A 20,494-nucleotide genomic window follows, 5' to 3' on the forward strand; every position below is an offset into this window, starting at 1 on the left:
CATTCAATAATCACTCCATTCCGGATTCACAATTTCCCGCTCCTCGCTCAACTGATCAGAAACACCGCGCCACCTTCACTCCGCAGCTAAATTGTTTCACTATGCTTAAAAAATCTAAGTAATGATATTAAAGGAAAAATAAATGCATAATACTAGAAGAATAGTTTTAACATGTTTTATTCGAACACTACAATTAGCCCAAGTCCTTATTAAATGATTGCTTAACCTTAGCTTACTTGTCTGTGCAATGTCTCTCTCTACTATGGCGAAGCTGAGAGTAGTTATTTAAGAAACAGAAAGAATATGCTTTAACTTTTGAATGAATTTTTTTGAATGAATTTTTCTTCATTCTAGAATGTATGCATGTGATCTGTACATTATGTGCGAGCTTGTGTGCTCTGTCTGTGTGCAGCAATGTACCAGCACATTAGTTTTGAGCTGAAATGAACAAACTGTACAACTTACAGTTGTAAGTTGCTTTAACCTCCCGCACTCGTCCATTGCCATTTTAACCTCTGTATGTGACCCACATATCTGTCAAGCTAACTGATTATGTTTAATGCATGAGTTGGCATATTTTGTGCTTGTGACAGAGCGGTAGCGGAACGTTCTCGGAGCGAGTAAAAACCTCAATGCTCTGACTTTCAAAAAATCTGCTCCTAGCTCCATGCAAAATTACGCCACTCCACTCCTCGCTCCACTCACATACTCTGTTACTTATAGAGCCCGACCGATATGGATTTTTGGGGGCCGATGCCGATATTAACTCGAAAAGAGCCGATTTATAAGCCGATATTTTGATTTTGAAAATAAACTGGATATTAGACCCATTTCCTATAAACTGCACTTACACAACATTCAATAGCAAAATATCTGCCTGTTCTATGTATGTGGGCTGTATAAACCATTTTCCAGAAGGGATTTATGTAAAAAAAAAAAAAAAAAAAAAAAAAAGAAAGCCTTAGATTACAGTCTCAATGACTAAACAATTGCACATCAAAAGTATATATTTTTTAATGATCAAAAAAACTGATTTTAAACATTTAACACTTTTACTTTCTTCCAGTTGAAGCTGGTTTTAACAGTCTGTGTGTGTACTGTAAATAAATTATAATACTAAAGTTTAGGTATTTGCAGAAGTAGTCCCACACTTTGCTGCTACAGCATTCACCTTTTTCAGCCATCTGTAGGCAGAAAGAGAGACAGAGAAATAATAAGTATGTGCATTAATAATATCACCATGAATCATTACTCATGTCATCATTAGAATTATAATAATAATAAACAGGGATCTCCTACATAGGCAAAAATGAGAAATATATATATTTTTTTTATTTGTCAAGCAATAGGTATTACCTACTTATATTTAACTATATTATTTCAACATTGTCCTGTTATGTCTTTAAAGCTGCTTTGAAACAATATGTAAAAAAAAAAAAAAAAAGAAAAGAGTTCAGCTCACATTTATTTACATGTCCCCTCTGGTTTAATAATTTCTGACGCACCTACTGTAACTACACTATATTTGCCCTCACAGACACATTCACAACGGACCCGTATATATTCTCCTCTTCTCTTTGTGCAGTCTGAATCAAAACATCGTCATGCGCTGGCCAACGTAAAGTTAGCCTACTGTTACCGGAAGATTACGGAATCAATTCGAAGTTGATTCCGAGAGTAACGTGAATTCACCAAATTGTTCTCTGGACCTGAGGGTAGCCTCTTCTGCCTTGCTTCTTGCTAACGGGATAAATACATGTTTGCTGCTGACCGAAAGGAGGAACAACAGACTATGAAAGAGCTCCCACTAAAAGTTTTTAAAACTCCGCCAACGCCATAGCGCAGCGCAAATCGCGTTGTATCTGAAGGGCAACGCTAAACCCAGCGGGCAAGCACCGTGAATACCGCGTCCTGTGTGAAAGGACCATTACGCGGTCATTATGTGGGAAACACACCGCAATAGAATAAGAATAAGTTAAATGCTAACGTTATAGTTTGACCTCTTATTAACGTTCGCGCTCTTCCACTGATAAACATGGTATTAGCTTTGTGGTTAATCTAATATAGCAATGCATTAGCGGCTGTAAGTGATGTTGTAGAATATTTAGAAGTGATAATGATAGGACCGTTAGCTAGAACTACCACTGTTTTTATAAACAGTGTATGAACTAAATCTACAATCATTTCACATGACGAAACAACAGACTCACCTGGGTGGCTTGGCTGATCGCTTTCTTCTGTAGTGAATTTCTGGCGCTGTTGTCAACTCTGGGGTTATAGACCTCCCTCTGGTGGGCAAACTATGCAACACTCATAACATGAGTGAAGCATGAGACTCTGTTTCTCATGTTTCATCGGCCGTTATAAACGCAGATGCCGATTTAAATGCAATTAGCACATATCGCCGATAATATCGGTCGGGCTCTAGTTACTTACAGGTAATTTACCAGTAAATACTTTATTTGAAAAAGGGGCTAAACTCTGCATATGGTGTGAATTTGAATTGCTTAACATTCATCTGGGGAAACAAAGTGCATTATCTCACTAGATTTGTTACAGAAATTGTTTATAAAACTTTGCCAACACAGGAGAATACATCAACCTGTTTATAAATATGCCATTCATTGTACATCACAATTTCAAAATAAAAGTTTCTGAGTTTGCAAATATAAAAACTGATTTAAACGTTGTTTAGTCTTGCTGTAAAGTGAACTGTCACCAGGCCGTTGGTGCCCTCTGCAGGTATTTGTTATAATTTATAATGTACTTAAAGTTGGTTATTCACATTGTTTATAGGCATATTACATTATGTATTTTAACAGTGTTGTTCAATAAAACCATGTAATTACTTGGTTTTGATATTTTATTTGAGCCCATTATTATTGCCTATCGGTAGTTTAATATATAAATACTCATATTAAAGCCTGCTTTTCACTTAGGTCTGTTTGTGTTGCTAAAAATATCAGATTACTCAGTTGTCAAAATAATCAGTACTTGATTAGCAAAATAGTCATCAGTTACAGTCCTAAATTAGTTAAAATATTTAAAAATAAAACTGCATATGTTTTCCTTTTTGTGATGAAAAGATGACACTGAAAATTTCTTAAAAACAGTATTAAAATATAGTCTCTTTCTAGTGAACCAAGTATCTTTATCTTGTCTCGTCTTGTGAGCTAAGTGTATTGTCACACCCCTAGTGTCGATAAGCGGTGATATATCTAATAATTTTCCAAGTGTATGAAATAGCTTTCATTCTTCAGGTCAACCATATATTCATGAAAAAAAAAATCAATTTGAATAAGCAAACTGATAACTTTGCCATTGTATCATTTCAAATGTTAAAATCACAAGAGTCATTGCATGCTCGGTTTTATTTTTTATTTTTTTTGCTTCAACCCCTGTATATTCCTTCCATTAATCCAGCACAAGAAATATACTCTTTATTATGTCTATTAAACAAATTTATGTAACTTATGATTTTTTTTCTTATTATTTTTCTTTTTCTTCCTGTATACAGCAACTTATGCGAGAGCGCCAGCAGATGGCCAGCCGTCCGTTTGCATCTGTTACAGTGGCACTTGAGGCTCCAGAGGAAGAAGAGGAGCTTCTGCAGGGCCAGGTGGAGGTGGGTAACTTCAATCATAAGCTTGTAGATATTCAATAGTTATTTACCTATTATCTTATTTTACCTACTCAGCTCGCTATTACTGTATGATCACGGCTATCAAAGTGAACGCGTCTATATGAACAGAGAGAGTGGATTATTTACTTTATGGCACATTTGTGTTATTACCATTTGTATAAGTGGCCATTAGCACATCAGCACTTATTTGCATCTTAATTCATTGTAAATGCTGCATTTCTAGCAATCTCAGGATTTTCTGTAATTGGCAAACAAAGTTAAATCTTTTTTTTATTTTTCTTATTATTCTTATTTTTCTTACTCAAATTATTCTTATTGTATTTTTCTAGTGCTCAAATAAATCACTTATATGATGTCTTAGTTTCTGCCTAGTGTTTTGTAAATGAAAAAAACTATGCAGCGGTATCTTTACTGACTAAATAGTTTGTAGAAGCCTTCAAGACTATTGGGAAATATTTTTTCTTAAATTTGGGGGGTTGGGGGTCTAGACATAGTCTCAGAAAAATATTTGCAGGAGTCTCATTTTTCATGATATCTTATTCAAATTTGAAATAGAAACTCATGAGACTCATGGGAATGTGGCTTTCAACCCATTACTTTTCTAGATTGCTCCAGGACTCATTTCATGTATTGTTATATCAAATAAAAAGATATTTAAGTGAGGTAAAAAAAAAAAAAAAAAAAAAAAAATCAAGGCACTTCAGTGTCTATAACTTTTAATATTTTTGAGCATTATCAATTCTTGTTAATAAAAAGTAAAGCCCAAAGTGTCTTCTTTCCATAGACACCAAAATTATGTTTGTAACACACTGAAGTAGGAAACTGTTACAATTAAAAGTTAGGTAGAGCACTTTCAGCTGTGAGTCCCAAAATTGGGATGGGCTGGCTAACAGGTTAAGTTTATTTTGCCTAATAAATGACACAAACATGTTTTATTTACAGTTGTTTTTTTGTTTTGTTTTTTGAAAAAAAAAGAAATTCATCCTATTATTCAAAAAAATAATCGACAAACTCATTTAGTTAATTAGTTGCAGCCCTAATGACAATGACTTTATACATTCTAGAGGTCTGCAAGCCCATTCGGGCTGGGCTCGGGCAATATATATATATTTTTTTACAGATTTGGCTCGAGTCGGACTTGGGCTCATTTAGCTTCTCTCCTTTTATTGTGCCCATATACGCGCATAGCACACATAGGCTACTGTATGAAATACTGTTCTAATTATTATAGGCTATTTTAAATGTTATACATCGCCTATGCAACCCATATACACACGCATTAGCATACAGGTGAAGGTTGACCATGCAGAGCATCAGGGAGAAGTTGGTGCGTGGGAAGTTATTAAAAGTTCCAATGCTTCGGGAAAAGCTGTATTTTGAAAGAGTTTTGATTTGATTAGCACTACAAACAATGAGCCAATTGTTCATGTGCAGTGAATGCCATCTCCTCATTAGACGTTGTAACAATCCACTTACTCTTCATCAACAATTACAATAAGGGATTTTACAGTACGCTTCAAGGGCATAAGTTGGATCCATTTGTGACTGCAGATATCATTTTGATCAAATCAAAAAGAAAAACAACCAAAAAAAAAAACACATCATACTTCATAAATTGCTTAAAGTGCGTGTATTGACCTCATTTCTCATCTTCTAAACACCCTTTTTCATTGTACCCCCACCTAACTTACATTGCACATAACCCCGTACCTTTAAAACAATTACAAATTACATTGCATAATCGACAAGGAAATTCAACACCATAATAGCCTTCAGAGTCCATTAGAACAATTCACCAAGTCCGTTTTTCCCAGTCTCTTCCAATTCAGACCACTTTAAAACACGTTCATTTTGCGGCCGTTTGACTCCACAGCGATTAGAAGCAGTACCAAGTCAGTTTTTCCCAGTCTCTTCCAATTCAGACCACTTTAAAACACGTTCATTTTGCGGCCGTTTGACTCCACAGCGATTAGAAGCAGAACACAGCGGTTCACACATTTAAACCCCCGCTGCTTACCACACAGGCATTTTGCGACCACGCAAATCACTCGTGGAAAATATCGTGCTCGGACCAAAAGTCCACCACCGGGCCCATCGTTCCGACTTCCGATTAAGTGAACGCAGGTCTTGCTTCGCCGGGCATAAGCGGAACTGTTTTTTTTTTTCCCCTTCCCTCCGTTTGCGTTCCCCTTATATACATCCGAGTCCACCCATCATTAACATGTTCCACCTCATACTTTCTCCTCCGCATCACGTTATCGATCTTCATTCCCAGATCAGATATACACAGAGTAAATGAGACACAATATGCATACAAAATACATGACGATAAAAACAATAATAATCAAAAAACAAAACAAAAATCGTTCATGTATACAATAACATGCATGAAACAGACTCAGCTAATGGGCACCATTACATTCCCCCCCCCCCCCCCAACCTACGGCTTGGGGCTAAAAAAAAAAGGTTTCAAATTAACTACATTAACTGTATCTGATTTCCCATCATTCAACACCCCGCTAATTCTATACGTTATGGGACCTAGTCTTTTCTCTACTTTAGCTGGCCCTAACCATCGTGGTGCAAGTTTAGCAGAGAATTTACTTTCAGCTTTAGACAAAGGATGAGCCCTTACCCAGACTAGATCCCCGACTTCAAAGTGTGCATCTCTGTGTCGTGCATTGTAATATCTAGCTTGTCTAGATTTGGCTACACCAATATGTCTATGCACCTCTTCCTGTATTTCCTGTTGCTTCTGCAGAGTGTTATATGCTGACGTATCCGGCATGGGTTTAATCAACCGCTCAAGTGGGCCTTTTATATTCCGTCCTAAAGCTAGCAACGCAGGGGCCACCCCAGTGGTTTCATGAACAGCTGTGTTTATAGCTAAACGGAATTCCGGTAACCATTTATCCCAATCCTGATGATGCTGACCAACATATGAAGCTATCATTGTTTTCAAAACTTTGTTTACCCTTTCAGTTAAATTAGTTTGAGGGTGGTAAGCTGTGGCTAATTTCTGTACCACTCCCCAGGATTCACACAACTTATTCATAACTTGGCCAGTAAACTGGGGTCCACGATCTGAAACCAGAAAGGCTGGAACACCCCAACGGGTAAAAATTTCATTTTTCAAAATCTGACAAACTTTTGGTGTCTTAGCATCCCTCAAAGGGAAAAGTTCAACCCACTTCGAATAGTAATCTACAACCACCATCAACATCGTATTACGGGCCTTACTCACAGGGAGCGGTCCCATAAAATCGACACCAAGCATTTCCCCAGGGGTCAAAACCTCTACTGTTTGCATCTTCCCTACTGGTTTTTTGTTATCACCTTTATACCTCTGACAGGTAATGCACGTACGAACATGATCCCATACGTCTTTCCTAACTGATGGCCACCATGCCACTTCTAAAATCTTCAAAAGGGTTTTCATTCTACCTAGGTGGCCACCAAATGGACTATCATGAAAATAGGAAAGAAACTGTGATTTTAACTCTATGGGAACAACCAATTGATAATTAGACCCACCATGTTTAGATGGCACAACCCGATACAACACTCCTTGTTGTTCTTTATAACCAATGCGTCCTGAAGTAAAATCTACATCAGGCTGCCTTAAATCTTCACACATAGTATCCGCTCTTTGACCCTTCTCAATGTCATGCATGGTTACAGGTAGCTCTGCCCACAACGTTTTTGCCACAGCAACACACACGTCACCATCTGGCAACTCTGGTGCCCTGGACAACGCATCGGGCACTATATTACAGCACCCTTTTCGATAATGTACCCGAAATGTGAATGCTTGCAACCTCAAGATCCATCTTGTCAGTCGTGAAGTAGCTTTTGGACAATTAAAAGCCCAAGATAAAGCACTATGGTCTGTAAATACATCAAAGGTATTGCCCTCCAAGTAATAACGCCATTTCTCTACTGCCCAGACCACTGCCAAGCATTCTTTTTCTGCCGTTGAATAATTGGTCTCTGCTCCTGTCAATGCCCTAGAGGCGAAAGCAATAACTTTTTCCTCACCGTCCAATTTTTGCATCAGGACAGCCCCCAACCCAACATTGCTGGCATCAGTATACACTTGAAATGAATGGGCCGAACTTGGAAAAGCTAATACTGGTGATTGCAACAATACCTGCTTTAACTTCTCAAAAGCTACCTGACATACTGGTGTCCAATCCCAACGTTGCCCCTTCTTCTTCAAATTATTCAAGGGAGCAATGATATCTGCCAGGTGGGGAATAAACTTATGATACCAACCCACCATGCCAATAAAGCGCTGTAAACTTTTCAAATCCATGGGCCGAGGGTAATTAGAAATTGCCTTCACCTTCTCTGGATCAACCTCCACACCATTACCTGATACCACATGTCCCAAAAATACTATTTCGGACATGAAAAAATGGCACTTTTTTACATTCAAGGTAAGGTTAGCTACATGAAGCTTTTGGAAAACAGCCTCTAAATCTCGCAAGTGCTGCTCTGATGTCTGTGAAAAAACAATCACGTCATCTATATATACAAAGCATATTGTCCCCTTCAACTCTCCAAGGATATTTTCCATGAGCCGTTGAAAAGTGGCCCCAGCGTTCCGTAGTCCAAACGGCATAACCTTAAATTGAAATAACCCTTGAGGCGTTATCACAGCTGTCTTTTTCTTACTACCCTCGTCCATGGCCACCTGCCAATACCCGCTCTGTAAATCCAATGAACTAAAAACCTGTGCACCCTGCAACGACTCTAAAATTTCGTGCACCAAAGGCATGGGATATGCATCATGATGGGTTTTCGCATTTACCTTACGGTAATCAACGCAAAAACGAAAAGTCCCATCCTTCTTTGGTACCAAAACAGCAGGGGAAGCCCATGCTGATGACGATGGCTCAATAACACCCTCTTCCAGCATCTTTTTAACATGCTCCATAACAATTGCTTGTTTCTGAGATGATACCCTATAAGCTCTCTGTCGCACCGGTACCTCATCAGTGGTTAGAATCTCATGCAATGCAATATCAGTTTTCCCCCTATGCTCAGTCCACACCGACGACCACTTTTCCAGCATTGGTCTCACAATTTCAGGTTGTAAATTTAACAGTGGGCATAAAACTGGCTGAGACGTCGACTCCTGGACAGCATAGTAAAAATTCACTTGAGACGCTTGCTCTCCCCATTGCAGTGAGTTACCAGCCTTCTGAATAAACTTATATTCTTTACCCCCTTGTAAGATGTACTTCCCAAGGTAAGGCTTTAACGTAACCTGACCTGCACAAAGAAAATCCAACCCCAGCAACAACGGCATATACAACTGAGTGTCATCCAATATGTAGATATTAACAACTAAATGGGTATCATGTAGGTGAACGAGTAAATTAATCTTCCCTATGGCTCGGCTTTCTTGCCCATTAGCCATCATAAACTTTTGACCGATACAAGGATCCAAAACCTCATTCTCCTTCTTAATTCTTTCCCACAAACTTTTACGCATCAATGAATATGTACATCCTGTATCGAACACCGCATCTCCTTCGCAACCCCGAATTCCAATGGGTGCAACCAAAAGGTCAGGAATTGCTGAAACAATGGCCACGTCAGCATCCCTTCCCCTATCGTGTCCCTTTTTCCCTGTCTTTCTCAAAGAGCGATCCACACCAGTCGACTGCACTCTGGACCAGTACTCTTTGGTATTGCTCCAATCTTTTTCAATCAAGGAACCTATCTTTACCAGCTGTTCAACCGTAGGTACCAAACCTCTCAATCCACTGGCCAATCTGGGGTTGCAAGCATTAAGGATACGCCTAACTATTTCCTCTTCTGTCATATTTGGTCGCCACTTTAAACACAATGCTCGGTAATCATATGCAAAATCTCTCAAACACTGTGTTGGAGCCTGTACTGTTGTTCGCAACTGTTCCTCAATCTCAGCTTCATAGTCCATAGGAAGAAATGCTTCTAAAAAACTTTTCTTAAAATCTTCCCATGTATTTACCTTAGCACGAGTTGCCAGCCACCAACTTCGGGCTGGTCCTTTCAAAACAGTATTTAACACGCCTAATAACTCTTGGTCACTCATTGGTCTTAGAGATAAAAAACTTTCACACTGTTCAATAAAATCCGTAACATCAACAGACTCTCGAAAATCACCAAACTGTGGAAAATCCATCCGAATGGGAGGCTTCACGGGCGTAGCTTGAGACATAGTTCCGGAACTCCCTGCTCGCCCACTAACTACAGTTGGCGTGGAACTATCTGCAGGTGTCCAGGACAAACGACTCTTCTGAAAATTCCTCTTTAGCTCTTCTTCCCATTTCTTATCTCTACGCTGAAGACATGCTACTAAAGTCTCATCTAAATATTTCAATTTATCATCAATATACTGTTTCAAATTCTCAGCCACTCTGTCAATTGAAGCTCGAACTGCATCTTCTCTATTCAAGATACTATCTACCGACTGCTTATGATGTTCTTCCAAAATATCCAAACGTTCTCTGAGAAGTTCTAACTGCTCGTCTACTGAATTTTCTTTCTTTCCTACAACAACCTCCTCTTCCTCCCTCTGATCTATATACATCTCATCCAAAAGACTAGCCAGCTCACTAACCTCATTTCGTGACGTTTTATCATGGCTCAACTGGTCAACATGTTGATCACCTTGATCTATACTTTCCTCCAACGATACACTCTCCATTTTCCCCCCTATGTTACTGTGGCGAGTGGGGCGGGGCCGAGAGGCGTGGGAACAAGGAGTGAGGCCAGGTGTAGTGATTGAAGATGAGCTACACCTGAGCCCCACCGCTAGTATCGAGTCCCACGTAGGAGATGGAAGGATATAAAACTGGAGTGACGACCGTGAAGGACGAGAGAGGACCAGGCCTGGGACATTACTTTATGTTTGCTTTTTATTTATGCGCACCAGTCGTCCGTGAGGGGCTGGTGCGCCGTTTTGTATTTACTTTTGATTATTAAAATGTATTTTGATTGTGCGCCGGTTCCCGCCTCCTTCTTCCCGATGAATATGGAGATTTGTTTGTATCGTTACAGTGGTGCCGAAGCCCGGGAGAAGGAGGGACGCGCTGCTGAAGATCCCTCGCCGCTGTGGTGAATCCGCGGTGCCCTCGAGCAGGCGAGGTATGTGCCGCCAGGGACGCTCGAGGCGGTGGGCTGGAGCGAGTTGCCGGGGACGGGCGAGCTCGCTGCCGACCGCCCACGACAAGGAGGGGCGGCTGCCGTCCGTGAGGGAGCGGAGGAGTCGGCGCCGTTCGCCAGGGGGCCGGAGCCTGCCGCCTCCGTGACGGAATCCGGAGGGGCAGGGAACGGGGGACTCCTGCCGCTGCCCAAAATCGGAGGAGCCGTCGCCGTCCACCGGGCGGCGGAGGAGTGTCGTGCCGTCCGCCGAGGGCCGTCCAGTGCCACCGCCGGGCACCGCGGAGGAGATCACCCAGCCGGTGGAGGGCCGAGCAGCAGTGCGTCTGGGAACCGGATTTTTTTTTTTTTTTTTTTTCCTCTCTCCCCTCTCTCGTCCCTGTCGCTCCTCCTTCCATCTCCTTTTCTCTCGCCTCGTCTGTCCTACCCCCAGGTTCCCGCAGGTCCCCGTGAGCGGTCTCCCCCGGAGGGAAGGGGGGGGGGGGGGGGAGTAGAGCGCAGTCTCGGGAGTACCCCCCGGCCTGCGAGGGGCGATGGGGGTATGTGGCGAGTGGGGCGGGGCCGAGAGGCGTGGGAACAAGGAGTGAGGCCAGGTGTAGTGATTGAAGATGAGCTACACCTGAGCCCCACCGCTAGTATCGAGTCCCACGTAGGAGATGGAAGGATATAAAACTGGAGTGACGACCGTGAAGGACGAGAGAGGACCAGGCCTGGGACATTACTTTATGTTTGCTTTTTATTTATGCGCACCAGTCGTCCGTGAGGGGCTGGTGCGCCGTTTTGTATTTACTTTTGATTATTAAAATGTATTTTGATTGTGCGCCGGTTCCCGCCTCCTTCTTCCCGATGAATATGGAGATTTGTTTGTATCGTTACAGTTACATTTATCACTGATTTGTATAGTGATACAATAAATAAATCCTATATGCAAATAACAACAAAATTAAATTTGCTTACAGCACATCAGGAAAAAAACAAAAAAAACAAACAAAAACCAATTCATACATGCAGATCAGCATCACTAAATACATCCAAAGTTTCCCCGTACTGGCCACCACTCTGTAACAATCCACTTACTCTTCATCAACAATTACAATAAGGGATTTTACAGTACGCTTCAAGGGCATAAGTTGGATCCATTTGTGACTGCAGATATCATTTTGATCAAATCAAAAAGAAAAACAACCAAAAAAAAAAACACATCATACTTCATAAATTGCTTAAAGTGCGTGTATTGACCTCATTTCTCATCTTCTAAACACCCTTTTTCATTGTACCCCCACCTAACTTACATTGCACATAACCCCGTACCTTTAAAACAATTACAAATTACATTGCATAATCGACAAGGAAATTCAACACCATAATAGCCTTCAGAGTCCATTAGAACAATTCACCAAGTCCGTTTTTTCCAGTCTCTTCCAATTCAGACCACTTTAAAACACGTTCATTTTGCGGCCGTTTGACTCCACAGCGATTAGAAGCAGTACCAAGTCAGTTTTTCCCAGTCTCTTCCAATTCAGACCACTTTAAAACACGTTCATTTTGCGGCCGTTTGACTCCACAGCGATTAGAAGCAGTACCAAGTCAGTTTTTCCCAGTCTCTTCCAATTCAGACCACTTTAAAACACGTTCATTTTGCGGCCGTTTGACTCCACAGCGATTAGAAGCAGAACACAGCGGTTCACACATTTAAACCCCCGCTGCTTACCACACAGGCATTTTGCGACCGCGCAAATCACTCGTGGAAAATATCGTGCTCGGACCAAAAGTCCACCACCGGGCCCATCGTTCCGACTTCCGATTAAGTGAACGCAGGTCTTGCTTCGCCGGGCATAAGCGGAACTGTTTTTTTTTTTTCCCCTTCCCTCCATTTGCGTTCCCCTTATATACATCCGAGTCCACCCATCATTAACATGTTCCACCTCATACTTTCTCCTCCGCATCACGTTATCGATCTTCATTCCCAGATCAGATATACACAGAGTAAATGAGACACAATATGCATACAAAATACATGACGATAAAAACAATAATAATCAAAAAACAAAACAAAAATCGTTCATGTATACAATAACATGCATGAAACAGACTCAGCTAATGGGCACCATTACAACGTGCCTTTAAGAAATGCATCTATACGGATTATGATTTTGATAAAAGAGTTTTTGTTTTCAATATGTTTTATTTTGTTAATTACTAAAGCTTTCTATAGGTATATTTATCATGTCTGTGAGACAAGTATTCGCTGTGTTTCGTTTTTTTGTTGTGAAGCTCTCCTATTCAAGACCAGACGGCAAAAAGCGCATTTTTGTTTTCTTTATTTTATAAAAACACAACATTTTTAAAATAAAAGTACAAAAATAAACCAAAAACTAAATAAAAGTAGACCCTTTACAGTTACGAATGATGAATTACTCTTACCTTATGAGCAAAAAATTACGGCGAACTACAAAAAAACATGCAAGTGATTACGCTGGTGCCACCATGTCCTGCAAAGTGCTCATAGCTTCCACTCTCTGCACTAACAATTGTATAGCCTATTGCGCACATTTATATAGGTTTAACGTTTAAACATTGTTATATGCTTGAACTGTTTTAGTATATCTATAGATTTTATTTTAGTCAAGTCCTAATGACTTGAGAAGGCTAAATTGATCAAACATATATAATTAGCTTACTGTCTGCTGCTGACCGCGTTGTCATTAGCTACTTTAAAAAACTAAAACTTAAATTTAACTTACAAAAAATACTCCAAACGCTTTTCCAAATTAACTTAATAAAAAAAAACCTAAACTAAATATATTCACTTTGCCAATACATACAAAACCATGAATTTGAAGCTCATTCAGAGGTTGATTAAACAACATCTGATATAACAGTGTAGAATCCATTCAGCGTAATTGCATAATATACGGGTGAATATTGGCTCATTAGGCAGCAAGGCCAAAGATCAGGGCCATCATCACATTTCATGCCTAAGCTGATTGGTAAGCACAGGCTGCGGATGGATGCCTTCACTGGCCCTGAGTGGTTCACTCACACTGACTGTTGCAGTTAGAGTGGAAATGTTTGTAGTCCAAGGACCCTATCATACATGTGGTGCAAGTGTTTTTGCTAGTTTCAGCCTGATGCAGTTCTCATTTTCCTGTCCTGTGCTGCATTGTTTAAATAGCAATTGTGCGCTCATGTGTGTGCTGGTCTAAAAACGAGGTGTGTTTAGGTGCATTGCTGCTGCGTTGCTATTTTGAGGAACTGAAAATGGACTCAAACCTGGTCTAAAGTCTGGCGCAATGTTTTTCCTTTGTTATTTAAAGAGTGCATTAGTATATGCGGGTCCACAAAGCTCTTTGCTTATTAAACACACAGGGATGCACAGCAGCACACAAGCATGCCAAATATTAAAAAATAAAAGGATTACAATGCAAAAGAATATTACTGGATAGACTACATAAATATAAAAATGCCTACATGTCATATTGGATAGTCATTTAATGTATAAGGATTAGGCTACCTATTTGCTCATGCACAAGCAGCTCAGTTTCCTGTCTGGAAACACAATCTGTCTCTGCGCTTGCAAATTCCGCCATGTAAATAGCAAATCCTTCATAGCACGAGTGCAACTGGCTCTTAAAGGGAATGGGAGATGAGACTCTGATCGGTTTATTGCATGCTACGCCCAATAAACACCCATTACTCATTAGGAGGATAGGGACAACCCGTTTAGACCATGCACCCGGGCGCACTGACCATTTTCCCATCATTAAACTAGCAAAAGCGGATTCGGATACGTGCTGAGTGCACCTGTGCCGTGCACTTAAGACAATGCATTTAGATTGTTAATATAGGGCCCCAAGTATCTTCCACATAGATAAAGTCAGCATTTGACTATTTTACACTACTTTTCTTTTCACAGTGTTTAATTTCATTGGTACATGTTATAACAAGTTGAAGTGAAAAGATCACACATGTTCAGACTGGTATTACTTTGTCACTTTTCCTCATTTAACCAGACTGTGATTGAAACTGATAGCATGCCAGTTGAATTGATTTAAAATATTTTGATGATATAGTGAGAGTTCCTCTTCAAATTGGTCCTGTTAGAGTGGTTTTCACTTGTTTTCAAAGATGCAGACTTTTTCAAGAATTGTTTTAATGCCATCTGCAATCATTGACCTCTTGTAAAAGTCAAGCAAATGTTTGGCTGTCTGTTATTTATTGGACGGTTCCTTTATCTTGCGCTGCATACATCTGTGTGGTGTGGCTGTGTAGGAAGAGTGTGTTGGAAAAGAGCTCTGGGAACATATGCATGGAAATCTGGATGTGCTTTCAAAATACGCCCAAGCATGTTAGACTTTTTTAAATAGCTGCAATATAATTTGAATCATACTAGATAACTGCTAATTGCTGGAATAACATACTGAGTGCTAAGAGTGTGCTAGACCTGCTGTTCTCATTATCTAGACTGAAGCGTGTGAGAAACGTTCAATGACTGAGCTGTCCTTACTGTTACCTCTAGAACTCTTCAGGTGCAAACAACATCTGCTGCACCAGAGCAACTGTACTCTGATTTTTTTAAATGAAATGAAATAGGAAAAACTACATGCAACTATTATTTTAATTATTTTATTTTTAATAAACTAAATAAAATGTATAAATATAAATAATTTGTATTTATATTATTTTATACCATTATTTTATTATTTAAGACCATGATTATTCTAAATAGGAACAATGTATTTACAAATAAGCCCCTTAGCACTGAGTTGTTGATAACTTGTTGATTGAGATTTAAATCAATAGTGTTAAATTATTTATAGATTTTATAGAAGTGTTCCAAAATAGGATCTAACGACAAGCGTGAAATATCAAGCAAGTAAATCACTGGCTGCCATTTGCTATGCTATTGTGCCACATCTGATTGCAGCAGGCTCTATGACCTTGTTGTATTATAAACAAGAGGTGAGACATTAGCATAAATCTTCACATCAGCATCCATATAACGTCCATACAATGTAATAAAACTAATGAAGCTACAGCCCAGAGCACCTGCATTACGCCAAAAGCATATCTATTTTTCGTGAGGACTGATCGATTGCAGTCCAGTGTTTTTGTAATGCTGGGAGAAATTAATCAATTTCAGATGTAATGTTATAATGTGCCGTATTTACCTTCAGTGGGTAATGTGGAGATAAAGACTATTTATGACACTTATGAGCTGTCTGACTGGGGAACGGCAACTATTATTAACACACGTGCAAAAACGCACGTACACATTCACAAGCTTTAAAACATTAAAGGTGCAGGCTGGAAATTTTTTAGACACACAGTGCCATTTGGAATTTAGTATGATTTGTTTATTTTTTAAAAGAAGTCTTTTATGCTCACACATGCTGTTTTTATTCATTTATTTTATGTATAAAAATAAAAACTATGTTGAGTAAAATAATGTTTATACTTTAATATTTTACATTTAATTTATTTCTTTGATGTCACAGCTGAATTTTCAACATCTATTACTCCAGTCTTTTGATTTTTACCCTATGATTTTGCTATTCAAGAAAAAATTCTTATTATTATCATTGTTGAAAACAATCTTGCTTCATTTTATGTGAACACTTTGATTAGAATTTCAGAAAGTAAAAAAAAAAACATGAAATATAAATATTTTGTAACATTATAAATATATTTACTCAAAGATTTACTAAAATTAATCATTTCTTTAAGAAATGTAAAAAGTAGTGTACATAAATAGCACTTTAAAGGCAAGATGGCAGGTAAAAAACAAAAGAAGTGGAGATTCTTAATATAATTAATTAAATACTATGTGTGTCTGTGTGTGTGTGTGTATATATATATATATATATATATATATATATATATATTTATTTATTTATTTATTTATTTTATACAGTATACAAAGAATACAGTAGAAAAAGAAAAAGGCACTCTGATGATTGCTCTCAAATTGATAGTTTTACTGTTTTATGCCTATATACATAAAAATAAAAATAAAAACACCTTATTTCTGAAGCTGCTTTAATATTAGTCTGTTCCTTGAGTTAACACCTCTCTTTCTCTCTGCTAGGCATCAGTAATTCGCTGTACTCTGGCCAAATTTGCTGTTGATATTAGGTAGCTGAGAGTGGTGGGAGCGATCAGGGAGATGACAACAGTAGCCCACTGAGCAGGGACCCAAACATCTGTTCTGTGAGCTGTCTGTCTCTGGACTGCTCTTATCAAAACAATCTCAGCTGTTTGAATACACAGCAGTCTCAGTGCCAACTCTCATGAGTCAAAAAAAAACAAAAACATATCTACCCCATTCTCCTCTCTATTTCTGTCTGTCATGTCTTGCTCTTCAGCAGAAAGTGGTGGATGACATTAAAGGACACTGACATTCTCTACACACTTTCTCTCTTTCTCCCTGTAGGCAGATCTTCTGTCTTTAATTAATTCAGAATACTGAGAAATCTCACGTAAAATATCAGGAAATACAGCATATACATATAGGAGTGAATTCCCTATTTTATCGCTTTATCGTGTATATATAACAGAACTCACTTTTTGATTCAAATTTTTGGGTGTCAATTCGGTTTTAGAATGCAGTTGTCACTCTCGTAAATTAATTAAAAAATAAATGATTTATTTTTCTTGTGGGTGTGGGAGGGACATGGTGGGGCTTATTTTATTGTAAATTGTTATTTTTGTGTGTGTGTGTGTTTGTGTGTTCTCATTGTGAGTTTTTTTATTATTATTATTATTTTTTTTTATTTTTTTTTATTTTTTTTGGTTTGATTTGTATTTGTTTTGGGTTTTTGATTTTTTTTTTTTTGTTGGTTTGTTTTTGTTTTGATAAGGTTTGTTGATTTTGTTTTTTTTTTATTTATCTTTTTGTTTAGTTTCATTTTGTTGCTATTTTTTCATCTGCCAGGAACAGGGCCATTAAAGTGCCCCTATTATGCCATTTTTAAGGTTGCTAATATTGTTTTATGAGTTTCCTAAAACAGGTTTACATGCATGCAAGGTCAAAAAATTTTCGTTTTCTCAGAAAATACTTAATTTCTAAATGATTTATAAATGTCTCGTGCAAAGCAGTTCAAAGAATCAGGGTGTACTCACACTGCCAGTTTGAACCGTGCCCGAGTGCGTTTGACCACCAAAGCGCGGTTCGTTTGACTAGTGTGAGTGCTCCGAATCGTGCCCGGGCGCGGCTCGATTGGCCGGCCCTGGCCCGCTTGGAAGAGGTGGGCCAGGGCACGGTTCAGTTGGACTCGGGCGCGGTTCGCATGCAGTGTGAGCGCTAACCGTGCCGGGGCACGGAAAAGGACGCTTTGCATCAAGGTTTTGCGACGCTCCAAAACCAACATGGCAGGGAAAGGGTCGCTTTGGTCTACGGCAGAGGTGCAAAACGCATAAAAAAACTAAAAACTGCAAAGTCCTTGCTGCACTTCAGCTGGTATCTTGCAAACATCCTCATACGAGCAGCACGATTACGTGAAAATGTTCGCGCCACTAAGGCGACACATCTGTTTAACAACAGGCTGTCGACCAAACAACACAAAATTATCCACAAAGAAAACAGAGCGATGCACTCCATTGTGTTCATAGAGCGCCGCTCTTCCTGTTTATCCCGAAACCGTCGCACCATAATGACGTAAGCGTGCTCCGGCACGAATGCTGAAACCCTATATGTGAGTGCAGGCCAGAGGGGAAGTGGGGAGGGGGGACAATCGTACTCGGGCCCGGTTCATGGCAACCGTGCCTAGTGTGAGTACACCCTCAGTCTCTCTAAACCCCTCATTTCCATTAGCCTTCAATGCTATGATTGGTCAGATGGCACAGTCCTCTGTGATTGGTCAAGAACCGTAGAGAGATCTCTCTATGGCGCTGGATTGGTCTACTGCGTACAGCGCATGTCAGAAACGAAACGTCAATTGCCATGACAGAATGACTGCCCTGTAGACTTGTCAATACATAGAAAAGATGGTATGGATTGTAGCTTACCAACTCAAGCCGAAGTCTGATGATGAAATGGCTGATAGACAAGAGACTGATTCACAAGCACGACTGGAGCAGGGAATTTTTCAGTGATAAGTGTCAAGTGTTGACATGTTTGTGGTAATTATAAGATGTGATCAAACAAACTCTCACATTATAGGATACAGCGTCTGTGTTTGTGGGCAGGCAATTTGGCGACCTTAAACGTGTGCGGACATTATGCAAATGTGTTAATTCGTGACGTAGAGCCATAATGGAATAAGATTCAAATTTGTGACTACTCGTTTAGGCGATTTTGAGCCGACCCTTTGTTTTGGATCAGCTTCACAACTTTGCAGATAGTTTATGTTCACATACAGCTACACGATACACTTGATGAAAGGTAATAGTCAGAAAGGCATAATATGGGCACTTTAACACTTTGACTATGTTGCATTTTCAAAACATTGTTTGTTTGAGTGGTTTGACAATAGGCGGTTAATTAACAGGCACATTTCACCTTGGAACAGCCATGTAGTAAAATCTATGATATCAGCAGACAAGGGGAGGTTCATCTGTTTGGTTTTTCCATCTCATATTTCACAGTTTTTGGACACTTCAATCAAAGCTAGTCCTATGCGAGCTCCACATAAAACTTAGCTCTGCGTTTCTAATGTGCATTTTGTCTGGGTGTTGATTTCTGTCACCTCTCATCTCTGTGCAAAACATCTTTTAGATCGATGATCCATGAATGGTTTTTATGAGCCGTCCATAAATCCTACAGCTGCCCCAGAGCACAACCACACTCAGAGCAACACTGAGTACAAGTAGTAATTTCAGTGGGAATTGGTCATTGTCATATTTAACAGCGTACTTGTATTTTCCTTGGAATGACCCAGAGCGAAACACACACATTTAATTTGCTTGATCAAATCTGGCGTCAGTCTTCTAAACTAAATTACAGGCTGAACAACTCAGTTTGCAATTTGACCTATAGTTAATCCTTGACTACATCACTTAACCCTTATTTCTAGGTTAACAAATGTCAATCTTAATAGACTTAACCAAAACTCAAAACCCTATTTAACTGATCCTTAACCTAAACCTTGACCTAAGTCATTCATGGTCCCTTGAGGACAATGTGCCATTTGGAGAACATTTCACCTCCATTTTGGATTCTTCTTAATCAAACCCAATATTGGTGTCAAAAGGCAAGGCTCATAAAAGTGCAGACACAGATCACAGTCTATTATTCATATTAGCAGTGTTTTGTCTGCATTCTCTTCCCTGTTTCCACTCAGCAGTTTTGCTGCTCTGAGAGATTTGACTTTGCCCGTCTCATGTTCAGCTGATCCTGCATGTTACTGTTAAACAGACATTGCTCAGCTGCACAAGCCAGATAGATCTAAACCAGATGTTATCTTGGGCTACAAAAGACTGACAGGTGAAACTAAATAGCCTCTCGGTCTGTTGTCCCTCCAGAACAGCAGGTTAACAAGTCAACATATGCTTGTACAGTACAAGGTGACAGAAGATTTTATTTCACATTAATGACAAGGATAAGAGGATGTTGACAGAAAGTTTGTGAACATAATCAAATATATACAGATATCCTCTACCTGCTGCTTTTTATGAAAGGAAGATGGGATAAGTGTTTTTGTCATTCATATACAGTTTGGTTCATATATACTTAGACTCTGACACAATTGTAATAAT

The 20,494-nt window shown here is 39.4% G+C and overlaps 1 protein-coding gene across 1 annotated transcript in view; it reads left to right on the top strand.

The window, feature by feature from the left end:
• Positions 1-20,494, top strand: part of atrnl1a (attractin-like 1a) — a 314,332-nt gene that overhangs the window by 249,400 nt on the left and 44,438 nt on the right. Inside the window, exon 28 of the mRNA XM_052572190.1 lies at positions 3,518-3,625. Within this exon, the coding sequence (XP_052428150.1) occupies positions 3,518-3,625 (108 nt within the window). The remainder of the gene's footprint in view (positions 1-3,517; positions 3,626-20,494) is intronic.

This window comes from Carassius gibelio, chromosome B13 (genome assembly GCF_023724105.1).
Source record: "Carassius gibelio isolate Cgi1373 ecotype wild population from Czech Republic chromosome B13, carGib1.2-hapl.c, whole genome shotgun sequence".
Lineage (NCBI taxonomy): Eukaryota > Metazoa > Chordata > Actinopteri > Cypriniformes > Cyprinidae > Carassius > Carassius gibelio.